We start from the raw sequence: 14,001 nt of genomic DNA on the forward strand, positions 1-14,001 counted from the left end.
CACTTCACTTCACTCTCTTCACTTCACTCTCCCTACACTTCACTCTGCACTTCACGTTCACTCGTCACTTCACTTCACTCTTCATGTCACTTCACTCTTCACCACACTTCACTCTTCACTTCACTTCACTTCTTCACGTTCACATCACTCTTCACTTCACTTCACTCTTCACTTCACTTCACCCTTCACTTCACTTCACTCTTCAGTTCACTTCACTCTTCACTTCACTTCACTCTTCACCACACTTCACTCGTCACTTCACTTCACTCTTCACTTCACTCTTCACCTCACACTTGCAAACCACTTCACTCTTCACGTCACCTCACCCGTCACTTCACTTCACTCTTCACTTCACTGTCACTCTCCACTTCACACTTCAATTCACGTCACTCTCCACTTCACTTCACTCTTCACTTCACTTCACTCTCCACTTCACTTCACTCTGCCCTACACTTCACTCTTCACTTCACTTCACGTCTGCACTTCACGCTGCACTTCACTTGCACCCTTCACGTCACGTCACTCGTCACTTCACATCACTCTGCACGTCACTTGCACTTCACTCTTCACCACACTTCACTCTTCACGTCACTTCACTCTTCACTGCACTTCACTCTGCACTTCACTTCACTCTTCACTTCACGTCACTCTTCACTTCACTTCACTCTTCATTTCACTTCACTCGTCACCACACTTCACTCTGCACTTCACTTCACTCTTCACTTCACTTCACTCTTCACTGCACACTTCAAGGCACGTCACTCTTCACTTCACTTCACTTTCAAGTGCACTTCACTCGCCACTTCACACTTCAATTCACTTCACTCGTCACTCCACTTCACTCTTCACTTCACTTCACGCTTCAAGTCACATCACCCTTCACTTCACTTCACTCTTCACTTCACTTCACTCTTCATGTCACTGCACTCTTCACCACACTTCACTCTTCACGTCACTTCACTCGTCACTTCACTTCACTCTTCACTTCACTTCACTCTTCACTTCACTTCACTCTTCACGTCACCTCACTCTTCACGTCACTTCACTCTTCACCGCACACTTCAAACCACTTCACTCTGCACTTCACCTCACGCTCGTCACTGCACTCTTCACTTCTGTCACTTCACTTCACGTCTCTTCACGCTCACTTCACTTCACTCGTCCCCTGTCACGTCACTCTTCACTTCACTGTCACTCTTCACTGCACTTCACTCTTCACTTCACCTCACTCTTCACTGCACTTCACTCGTTCACCTCACACTGTCAAACCACTCCACTCATCACGTTCACCCTCACTCTTCACTTCACTTCACTCTTCACTTCACTTCACTCTTCACTGCACTTGCACGCTTCACTGTCACGTCACTCTTCACGTCACTGCACTCTTCACTGCACTTCACTCTTCACTTCACTTCACTCGTCACTGCACTTCACTCTGTCACGTCACTGTCACTCTTCACTTCACTGCACTGCTTCACTTCACTTCTCTTCACTCTCACTCACTTCACTCTCACTCACTTCACTCTTCACTTCACTTCACTCTTCATTTCACTTCACTCTTCACCACACTGTCACTCTGTCACTTCACTTCATTCTTCACTTCACCTCACTCTTCACTTCACTTCACTCTTGCACATCACCTCACTCTGTCACTGCACTTCACTCTTCACCGCACACTTCAAACCACTGCACTCTACACTGTCACCTCACTCTTCACTTCACATCACTCGTCACTCCACTTCACTCTTCACTTCACTGTCAATCTTCACTTCACTTGCACTCGTCACTGCACTTCACTCTGTCACGTCACTTCACTCTTCACTTCACTTCATCTCCACTTCACTTCACTCTTCACTGTCACTTCACTCTGTCACGTCACTTCACTCGTCACTGCACCTCACTCTTCACTTCACTTCACTCTTCACCTCACACTGTCAAACCACTTCACTCTTCACTGTCACCTCACTCTTCACTGCACGTCACTCGTGCACTGCACTTCACGCGTCACTTCACTTCACTCGTCACTGCACTGTCACTCTTGCACTTCACTTCACTCTGTCACTTCACTTCACTCTTCACTTCACGTCACTCTTCTTCACGTCACTGCTTCACTGCACTGCACTCTGTCACTTCACTGTCACTCTGCACTTCACGTCACTCTCACTGCACTTCACTCTTCACGTCACTTCACTCTTCACTGCACTGTCACGTCTGCATTTCACTTCACTCTTCACCACACGTCACTCTTCACTTCACTTCATTCTGTCACTGTCACCTCACTCTGTCACTTCACGTTCACTCGTGCACATCACCTGCACTCTGTCACTGTCACTTCACGCTGCACCTCACACGTCAAACCACTTCACTCTACACGTCACCTCACGCTGTCACTGTCACAGTCACTCTGTCTCGCCACTTCACTCTTCACTGTCACGTCAAGTCTGTCACTTCACGTCACTCTGCACTGCACTGTCACCCTTCACTTCACCTCACTCTACACTTCACTTCACTCTGTCACCTGCACGTCACCCTTGCACTTCACTGCACTCTGCACGTCACTGCACTCTTCACTTCACTTGCACGCTTCACGTCACTTCACTCCTCACGTCATGTTCACTCTTCACAACACACCACTCCTCACTTCACTTCACTCGTCACTTGCAATCTGTCACTACACTCGTCACACTACTTCACTCTGTCACGTCACGTTAACTTCGTCACTGTCACCTCACTCTGTCAGTTCACTGCACTCTTCACCTCACGTTCACTCTGTCACCTCACTTCACTCTTCACTGTCACTGTTACTCTTCACTGTCAACTCACTCTTCCATTGCACTTCACTCTTCACTGTCACCTTACTCTTCAGTGTCACCTCACTCATCACCTCACGTCACTCTTCACTTCACCCTTCACTTCACTCCTCAATTCACGTCACTCTGCACAACACGTCACTGCACACACACCCCCCCCCCCCCCGTCTGTCGTGCGTCCCCTGCGCTCTCACTACCACACCACACCTCACCACACCCCACAACACACCACACCTAACACCACACCACACACCTCACGTCACCACACTACACCCATCCACTCCCGTACACCACACCACACACCACACCCAACCACACACTCCACTCACACCACACCCCACTCCACTCCACACACCACTCTGTCACCTCACTCACCACACGTACACTCACTCACCTCTCCACTCCACTCTCGTACTCCACTCCACTCCCTCTCCACACCACTATCCTCCGCACTCCACTACCACTCTCACACCACCTCCTCCTCACTCCTAACCACACTCTCATCACTCAACTCCTCACTCCCCACCTCACTCACACCATCCTCACCTCACACCACTCCTCTCCTCAATCCTATCCATCCTCTATCCACTCCTAACCTATCCATCGTACTCCTCTATCCTATCCATCTCTATCGTACCTAACCTCTATCCTAATCCTATCCTCTATCCTATCCTATCCTCAATCCTATCCTATCCTCTATCCTATTCTATCCACTATCATATCCTATCCTCTATCGTATCCTATACTCTATCCTATAAATCCGATATCGTATCCTCTATCCTATCCTATCCTCTATCGTATCATATCCTCTATCCTATCCTATCCTCTATCGTATCCTATCCTCCATCCTATCCTATCCTCTATCCTATATTATCCTCTATCCTATCCCATCCTCTATCCTATCCTATCCTCTATCCTATCCTATCCTCTATCCTATCCTATCCTCTATCCTATCCTATCCTCTATCCTATCCTATCCTCTATCCTATCCTATCCTCTATCCTATCCTATCCTCTATCCTATCCTATCCTCTATCCTATCCTATCCTCTATCCTATCCTATCCTCTATCCTATCCTATCCTCTATCCTATCCTATCCTCTATCCTATCCTATCCTCTATCCTATCCTATCCTCTATCGTATCCTATCCTCTATCCTATTAAATCCTATATCGTATCCTCTATCCTATCCTATCCTCTATCGTATCCTATCCTCTATCCTATCCTATCCTCTATCCTATCCTATCCTCTATCCTATCCTATTCTCCATCCTATCCTATCCTCTATCCTATCCTATCCTCTATCCTATCCTATCCTCTATCCTATCCTATCCTCAATCCTATCCTATCCTCTATCCTATTCTATCCTCTATCATATCCTATGCCTCTATCGTATCCTATACTCTATCCTATTAAATCCGATATCGTATCCTCTATCCTATCCTATCCTCTATCGTATCATATCCTCTATCCTATCCTATCCTCTATCGTATCCTATCCTCCATCCTATCCTATCCTCTATCCTATATTATCCTCTATCCTATCCCATCCTCTATCCTATCCTATCCTCTATCCTATCCTATCCTCTATCCTATCCTATCCTCTATCCTATCCTATCCTCTATCCTATCCTATCCTCTATCCTATCCTATCCTCTATCCTATCCTATCCTCTATCCTATCCTATCCTCTATCCTATCCTATCCTCTATCCTATCCTATCCTCTATCCTATCCTATCCTCTATCCTATCCTATCCTCTATCCTATCCTATCCTCTATCCTATCCTATCCTCTATCGTATCCTATCATCTATTCTATTAAATCCTATATCGTATCCTCTATCCTATCCTATCCTCTATCGTATCCTATCCTCTATCCTATCCTATCCTCTATCCTATCCTATCCTCTATCCTATCCTTTTCTCTATCCTATCCTATCCTCTATCCTATCCTATCCTCTAACCTATCCTATCCTCTATCCTATCCTATCCTCTATCGTATCCTATCCTCTATCCTATTAAATCCTATATCGTATCCTCTATCCTATCCTATCCTCTATCGTATCCTATCCTCTATCCTATCCTATCCTCTATCCTATCCTATCCTCTATCCTATCCTATCCTCTATCCTATCCTATCCTCTATCCTATATTATCCTCTATCCTATCCCATCCTCTATCCTATCCTATCCTCTATCCTATCCTATCCTGTATCATATCCAATCCTCTATCCTATCCTATCCTCTATCCTATTCTATCCTCTATCCTATCCAATCCTATATCCTATTCTCTATCCTATCCAATCCCCTATCCTATCCTATCCGCTATCCTATCCAATCCTATATCCTATCCTCTATCCTATCCTATCCTCTATCCTATCCTATCCTCTATCCTATATTATCCTCTATCCTATCCCATCCTCTATCCTATCCTATCCTCTATCCTATCCTATCCTCTATCCTATCCTATCCTCTATCCTATCCTATCCTCTATCCTATCCTATCCTCTATCCTATATTATCCTCTATCCTATCCTATCCTATCCTCTATCATATCCTATCCTCTATCCTATCCTATCCTGTATCCTATCCTATCCTCTATCCTATCCTATCCTCTATCCTATCCTATCCTCTATCCTATACTTTCCTCTATCCTATCCTATTCTCTATCCTATCCTATCCTCTATCCTATCCTATTCTCTATCCTATCCAATCCTATATCCTATTCTCTATCCTATCCTATCCTCTATCCTATCCTATCCTTTATCGTATCCTATCCTCTATCCTATTAAATCCTATATCGGATCCTCTATCCTATCCTCTATCCTATCCTATCCTCTATCCTATATTATCCTCTATCCTATCCTATCCTCTATCCTATCCCATCCTCTATCCTATCCTATCCTTTATCCTATCCTATCCTCTATCCTATCCTATCCTCTATCATATCCTATCCTCTATCCTATCCTATCCTCTATCCTATATTATCCTCTATCCTATCCCATCCTCTATCCTATCCTATCCTCTATCCTATCCTATCCTCTATCCTATACTTTCCTCTATCCTATCCTATTCTCTATCCTATCCTATCCTCTATCCTATCCTATCCTCTATCCTATCCTATCCTCTATCCTATTCTATCCTCTATCCTATCCTATCCTCTATCCTATCCTATCCTCTATATCCTCATCTCCTATCCTATCCTCTATCCTATCCCATTCATCTATCCTATCCTATCCTCTATCCAATCCAATCCCTATCCTCTCCTAACCTCTATTCTCCAATCCTCTTCTCATCCTATCCAATCCTCTATCCTATCCTATCCCCAACTCTCACTCTATCCTCACTCTCTCCTAACCAATCCTCTATCCTATCCTCATCCTCTATCCTATCCACTCCCTCTATCCTACTCTCATACTCTCTATCCTATCTATACTCTATCCTATCCAAATCCTCTATCCTATCCTACTCATCCTATACTTTCCTCTATCCTATCCTATTCTCTATCCTTCCTATCCTCTATCCTATCCAATACACTATCCTATCCACCCTATATCCTATTCACTATCCTATCCTATCCTCTATCCTATCCTATCCTTTATCGTATCCTATCCTCTATCCTATTAAATCCTATATCGGATCCTCTATCCTATCCTCTATCCTATCCTATCCTCTATCCTATATTATCCCTCTATCCTATCCTATCCTCTATCCTATCCCATCCTCTATCCTATCCTATCCTTTATCCTATCCTATCCTCTATCCTATCCTATCCTCTATCCTATCCTATCCTCTATCCTATATTATCCTCTATCCTATCCCATCCTCTATCCTATCCTATCCTCTATCCTATCCTATCCTCTATCCTATACTTTCCTCTATCCTATCCTATTCTCTATCCTATCCTATCCTCTATCCTATCCTATCCTCTATCCTATCCTATCCTCTATCCTATCCATCCTCTATCCTATCCTATCCTCTATCCTATCCTATCTCTATCCTATCCTATCCTCTATCCCATCCTATTCTCTATCCTATCCTATCCTCTATCCTATCCTATCCAATCCTATATCCTATTCTCTATCCTATCCTATCCTCTATCCTATCCTATCCCCTATCCTATCCAATCCTCTATCCTATCCTATCCGCTATCCTATCCAATCCTATATCCTATTCTCTATCCTATCCTATCCTCTATCCTATCCTATCCTCTATCCTATCCTATCCTCTATCCTATCCTATCCTCTATCCTATCCTATCCTCTATCCTATCCTATCCTCTATCCTATCCTCTATCCTCTATCCTATCCTATCCTCTATCCTATTAAATCCTATATCGTATCCTCTATCCTATCCTATCCTCTATCGTATCCTATCCTCTATCCTATCCTATCCTCTATCCTATCCTATCCTCTATCCTATCCTATCCTCTATCCTACATTATGCTCTATCCTATCCCATCCTCTATCCTATCCTATCCTCTATCCTATATTATCCTCTATCCTATCCCATCCTCTATCCTATCCTATCCTCTATCCTATCCTATCCTCTATCCTATCCTATCCTCTATCCTGTCCTTATCCTCTATCGTGTCCTATCCTCTATCCTATCCCATCCTCTATCCTATCCTATCCTCTATCCTATCCTATCCTCTATCCTATCCTATCCTCTATCCTATCCTATCCTCTATCCTATCCTATCCTCTATCCTATCCTATCCTCTATCCTATCCTATTCTCTATCCTATCCTATCCTCTATCCTATCCTATCCTCTATCCTATCCTATCCTCTATCCTATCCTATCCTCTATCGTATCCTATCCTCCATCCTATCCTATCCTCTATCCTATACTATCCTCTATCCTATCCCATCCTCTATCCTATCCTATCCTCTATCCTATCCTATCCTCTATCCTATCCTATCCTCAATCCTATCCTATCCTCTATCCTATCCTATCCTCTATCATATCCTATCCTCTATCCTATCGTATCCTCTATCCTATCCTATCCTTTATCCTATCCTATCCTCTATCCTATTAAATCCTATATCGTATCCTCTATCATATCCTATCCTCTATCCTATCCTATCCTCTATCCTATCCTATTCTCTATCCTATCCTATCCTCTATCCTATCCTATCCTCTATCGTATCCTATCCTCTATCCTATCCTATCCTCTATCCTATCCTATCCTCTATCCTATCCTATTCTCCATCCTATCCTATCCTCTATCCTATCCTATCCTCTATCCTATCCTATCCTCTATCCTATCCTATCCTCAATCCTATCCTATCCTCTATCCTATTCTATCCTCTATCATATCCTATCCTCTATCGTATCCTATACTCTATCCTATTAAATCCGATATCGTATCCTCTATCCTATCCTATCCTCTATCGTATCATATCCTCTATCCTATCCTATCCTCTATCGTATCCTATCATCTATCCTATCCTATCCTCTATCCTATATTATCCTCTATCCTATCCCATCCTCTATCCTATCCTATCCTCTATCCTATCCTATCCTCTATCCTATCCTATCCTCTATCCTATCCTATCCTCTATCCTATCCTATCCTCTATCCTATCCTATCCTCTATCCTATCCTATCCTCTATCCTATCCTATCCTCTATCCTATCCTATCCTCTATCCTATCCTATCCTCTATCCTATCCTATCCTCTATCCTATCCTATCCTCTATCCTATCCTATCCTCTATCCTATCCTATCCTCTATCGTATCCTATCATCTATTCTATTAAATCCTATATCGTATCCTCTATCCTATCCTATCCTCTATCGTATCCTATCCTCTATCCTATCCTATCCTCTATCCTATCCTATCCTCTATCCTATCCTTTTCTCTATCCTATCCTATCCTCTATCCTATCCTATCCTCTAACCTATCCTATCCTCTATCCTATCCTATCCTCTATCGTATCCTATCCTCTATCCTATTAAATCCTATATCGTATCCTCTATCCTATCCTATCCTCTATCCTATCCTATCCTGTATCATATCCTATCCTCTATCCTATCCTATCCTCTATCCTATTCTATCCTCTATCCTATCCAATCCTATATCCTATTCTCTATCCTATCCAATCCCCTATCCTATCCTACCCGCTATCCTATCCAATCCTATATCCTATCCTCTATCCTATCCTATCCTCTATCCTATCCTATCCTCTATCCTATATTATCCTCTATCCTATCCCATCCTCTATCCTATCCTATCCTCTATCCTATCCTATCCTCTATCCTATCCTATCCTCTATCCTATCCTATCCTCTATCCTATCCTATCCTCTATCCTATATTATCCTCTATCCTATCCTATCCTATCCTCTATCATATCCTATCCTCTATCCTATCCTATCCTGTATCCTATCCTATCCTCTATCCTATCCTATCCTCTATCCTATCCTATCCTCTATCCTATACTTTCCTCTATCCTATCCTATTCTCTATCCTATCCTATCCTCTATCCTATCCTATTCTCTATCCTATCCAATCCTATATCCTATTCTCTATCCTATCCTATCCTCTATCCTATCCTATCCTTTATCGTATCCTATCCTCTATCCTATTAAATCCTATATCGGATCCTCTATCCTATCCTCTATCCTATCCTATCCTCTATCCTATATTATCCTCTATCCTATCCTATCCTCTATCCTATCCCATCCTCTATCCTATCCTATCCTTTATCCTATCCTATCCTCTATCCTATCCTATCCTCTATCATATCCTATCCTCTATCCTATCCTATCCTCTATCCTATATTATCCTCTATCCTATCCCATCCTCTATCCTATCCTATCCTCTATCCTATCCTATCCTCTATCCTATACTTTCCTCTATCCTATCCTATTCTCTATCCTATCCTATCCTCTATCCTATCCTATCCTCTATCCTATCCTATCCTCTATCCTATTCTATCCTCTATCCTATCCTATCCTCTATCCTATCCTATCCTCTATCCTATCCTATCCTCTATCCTATCCCATCCTCTATCCTATCCTATCCTCTATCCTATCCTATCCTCTATCCTATCCTATCCTCTATCCCATCCTATTCTCTATCCTATCCTATCCTCTATCCTATCCTATCCACTATCATATCCTATCCTCTATCCTATCCTATCCTCTATCCTATCCTATCCTCTATCCTATAATATCCTCTATCCTATATTATCCTCTATCCTATCCCATCCTCTATCCTATCCTATCCTCTATCCTATCCTATCCTCTATCCTATCCTATCCTCTATCCTATACTTTCCTCTATCCTATCCTATTCTCTATCCTATCCTATCCTCTATCCTATCCTATTCTCTATCCTATCCAATCCTATATCCTATTCTCTATCCTATCCTATCCTCTATCCTATCCTATCCTTTATCGTATCCTATCCTCTATCCTATTAAATCCTATATCGGATCCTCTATCCTATCCTCTATCCTATCCTATCCTCTATCCTATATTATCCTCTATCCTATCCTATCCTCTATCCTATCCCATCCTCTATCCTATCCTATCCTTTATCCTATCCTATCCTCTATCCTATCCTATCCTCTATCCTATCCTATCCTCTATCCTATATTATCCTCTATCCTATCCCATCCTCTATCCTATCCTATCCTCTATCCTATCCTATCCTCTATCCTATACTTTCCTCTATCCTATCCTATTCTCTATCCTATCCTATCCTCTATCCTATCCTATCCTCTATCCTATCCTATCCTCTATCCTATCCCATCCTCTATCCTATCCTATCCTCTATCCTATCCTATCCTCTATCCTATCCTATCCTCTATCCCATCCTATTCTCTATCCTATCCTATCCTCTATCCTATCCTATCCAATCCTATATCCTATTCTCTATCCTATCCTATCCTCTATCCTATCCTATCCCCTATCCTATCCAATCCTCTATCCTATCCTATCCGCTATCCTATCCAATCCTATATCCTATTCTCTATCCTATCCTATCCTCTATCCTATCCTATCCTCTATCCTATCCTATCCTCTATCCTATCCTATCCTCTATCCTATCCTATCCTCTATCCTATCCTCTATCCTCTATCCTATCCTATCCTCTATCGTATCCTATCCTCTATCCTATTAAATCCTATATCGTATCCTCTATCCTATCCTATCCTCTATCGTATCCTATCCTCTATCCTATCCTATCCTCTATCCTATCCTATCCTCTATCCTATCCTATCCTCTATCCTACATTATGCTCTATCCTATCCCATCCTCTATCCTATCCTATCCTCTATCCTATATTATCCTCTATCCTATCCCATCCTCTATCCTATCCTATCCTCTATCCTATCCTATCCTCTATCCTATCCTATCCTCTATCCTATCCTATCCTCTATCCTATCCTATCCTCTATCCTATCCTATCCTCTATCCTATCCTATCCTCTATCCTATCCCATCCTCTATCCTATCCTATCCTCTATCCTATCCTATCCTCTATCCTATCCTATCCTCTATCCCATCCTATCCTCTATCCTATCCTTATCCTCTATCGTATCCTATCCTCTATCGTATCCTATCCTCTATCCTATCCTATCCTCTATCCTATCATATCCTCTATCCTATCCTATCCTCTATCCTATCCTATCCTCTATCCTATCCTATCCTCTATCCTATCCTATCCTCTATCCTATCCTCTATCCTCTATCCTATCCTATCCTCTATCGTATCCTATCCTCTATCCTATTAAATCCTATATCGTATCCTCTATCCTATCCTATCCTCTATCGTATCCTATCCTCTATCCTATCCTATCCTCTATCGTATCCTATCCTCTATCCTATCCTATCCTCTATCCTATCCTATCCTATATCCTATCCTATCCTCTATCCTATATTATCCTCTATCCTATCCCATCCTCTATCCTATCCTATCCTCTATCCTATATTATCCTCTATCCTATCCCATCCTCTATCCTATCCTATCCTCTATCCTATCCTATCCTCTATCCTATCCTTTCCTCTATCCTATCCTATTCTCTATCCTATCCTATCCTCTATCCTATCGTATCCTCTATCGTATCCTATCCTCTATCCTATTAAATCCTATATCGTATCCTCTATTATATCCTATCCTCTATCCTATCCTATCCTCTATCCTATTAAATCCTATATCGTATCCTCTATCCTATCCTATCCTCTATCCTATCCTATCCTCTATCCTATCCTATCCACTATCCTATCCTATCCTCTATCCTATCATATCCTCTATCCTATCCTATCCTCTATCCTATCCTATCCTCTATCCTATCCCATCCTCTATCCTATCCTATCCTCTATCCTATCCTATCCTCTATCCTATCCTATCCTCTATCCCATCCTATTCTCTATCCTATCCTATGCTCTATCCTATCCTATCCTCTATCATATCCTATCCTCTATCCTATCCTATCCTGTATCCTATCCTATCCTCTATCCTATCCTATCCTCTATCCTATCCTATCCTGTATCATATCCTATCCTCTATCCTATCCTATCCTCTATCCTATTCTATCCTCTATCCTATCCAATCCTATATCCTATTCTCTATCCTATCCTATCCTCTATCGTATCCTATCCCCTATCCTATCCAATCCTCTATCCTATCCTATCCGCTATCCTATCCAATCCTATATCCTATTCTCTATCCTATCCTATCCTCTATCCTATCCTATCCTCTATCCTATCCTATCCTCTATCCTATCCTATCCTCTATCCTATATTATCCTCTATCCTATCCTATCCTCTATCCTATCCTATCCTCTATCCTATCCTATCCTCTATCCTATCCTATCCTTTATCCTATCCTATCCTCTATCCTATTAAATCCTATATCGTATCCTCTATCATATCCTATCCTCTATCCTATCCTATCCTCTATCCTATCCTATTCTCTATCCTATCCTATCCTCTATCCTATCCTATCCTCTATCGTATCCTATCCTCTATCCTATCCTATCCTCTATCCTATCCTATCCTCTATCCTATCCTATTCTCCATCCTATCCTATCCTCTATCCTATCCTATCCTCTATCCTATCCTATCCTCTATCCTATCCTATCCTCAATCCTATCCTATCCTCTATCCTATTCTATCCTCTATCATATCCTATCCTCTATCGTATCCTATACTCTATCCTATTAAATCCGATATCGTATCCTCTATCCTATCCTATCCTCTATCGTATCATATCCTCTATCCTATCCTATCCTCTATCGTATCCTATCATCCATCCTATCCTATCCTCTATCCTATATTATCCTCTATCCTATCCCATCCTCTATCCTATCCTATCCTCTATCCTATCCTATCCTCTATCCTATCCTATCCTCTATCCTATCCTATCCTCTATCCTATCCTATCCTCTATCCTATCCTATCCTCTATCCTATCCTATCCTCTATCCTATCCTATCCTCTATCCTATCCTATCCTCTATCCTATCCTATCCTCTATCCTATCCTATCCTCTATCCTATCCTATCCTCTATCCTATCCTATCCTCTATCCTATCCTATCCTCTATCCTATCCTATCCTCTATCGTATCCTATCATCTATTCTATTAAATCCTATATCGTATCCTCTATCCTATCCTATCCTCTATCGTATCCTATCCTCTATCCTATCCTATCCTCTATCCTATCCTATCCTCTATCCTATCCTTTTCTCTATCCTATCCTATCCTCTATCCTATCCTATCCTCTAACCTATCCTATCCTCTATCCTATCCTATCCTCTATCGTATCCTATCCTCTATCCTATTAAATCCTATATCGTATCCTCTATCCTATCCTATCCTCTATCCTATCCTATCCTGTATCATATCCTATCCTCTATCCTATCCTATCCTCTATCCTATTCTATCCTCTATCCTATCCAATCCTATATCCTATTCTCTATCCTATCCAATCCCCTATCCTATCCTACCCGCTATCCTATCCAATCCTATATCCTATCCTCTATCCTATCCTATCCTCTATCCTATCCTATCCTCTATCCTATATTATCCTCTATCCTATCCCATCCTCTATCCTATCCTATCCTCTATCCTATCCTATCCTCTATCCTATCCTATCCTCTATCCTATCCTATCCTCTATCCTATCCTATCCTCTATCCTATATTATCCTCTATCCTATCCTATCCTATCCTCTATCATATCCTATCCTCTATCCTATTCTAT

General features: G+C 41.9%; 1 protein-coding gene across 1 annotated transcript in view; it reads right to left on the bottom strand.

Annotated features, from left to right (window-relative positions):
* Positions 1–3,204: 3,204 nt before the first annotated feature.
* LOC143363740 (uncharacterized) overlaps positions 3,205–14,001 on the bottom strand; it is a gene marked incomplete at its 3' end in the record, with an annotated part of 113,995 nt that continues 103,198 nt past the window's right edge. The window contains exon 2 of the mRNA XM_076804280.1: positions 3,205–3,295. Coding sequence (XP_076660395.1) covers positions 3,205–3,295 — 91 coding nt within the window. The remainder of the gene's footprint in view (positions 3,296–14,001) is intronic.

Source organism: Halictus rubicundus, unplaced genomic scaffold (assembly GCF_050948215.1).
Source record: "Halictus rubicundus isolate RS-2024b unplaced genomic scaffold, iyHalRubi1_principal scaffold0109, whole genome shotgun sequence".
Lineage (NCBI taxonomy): Eukaryota > Metazoa > Arthropoda > Insecta > Hymenoptera > Halictidae > Halictus > Halictus rubicundus.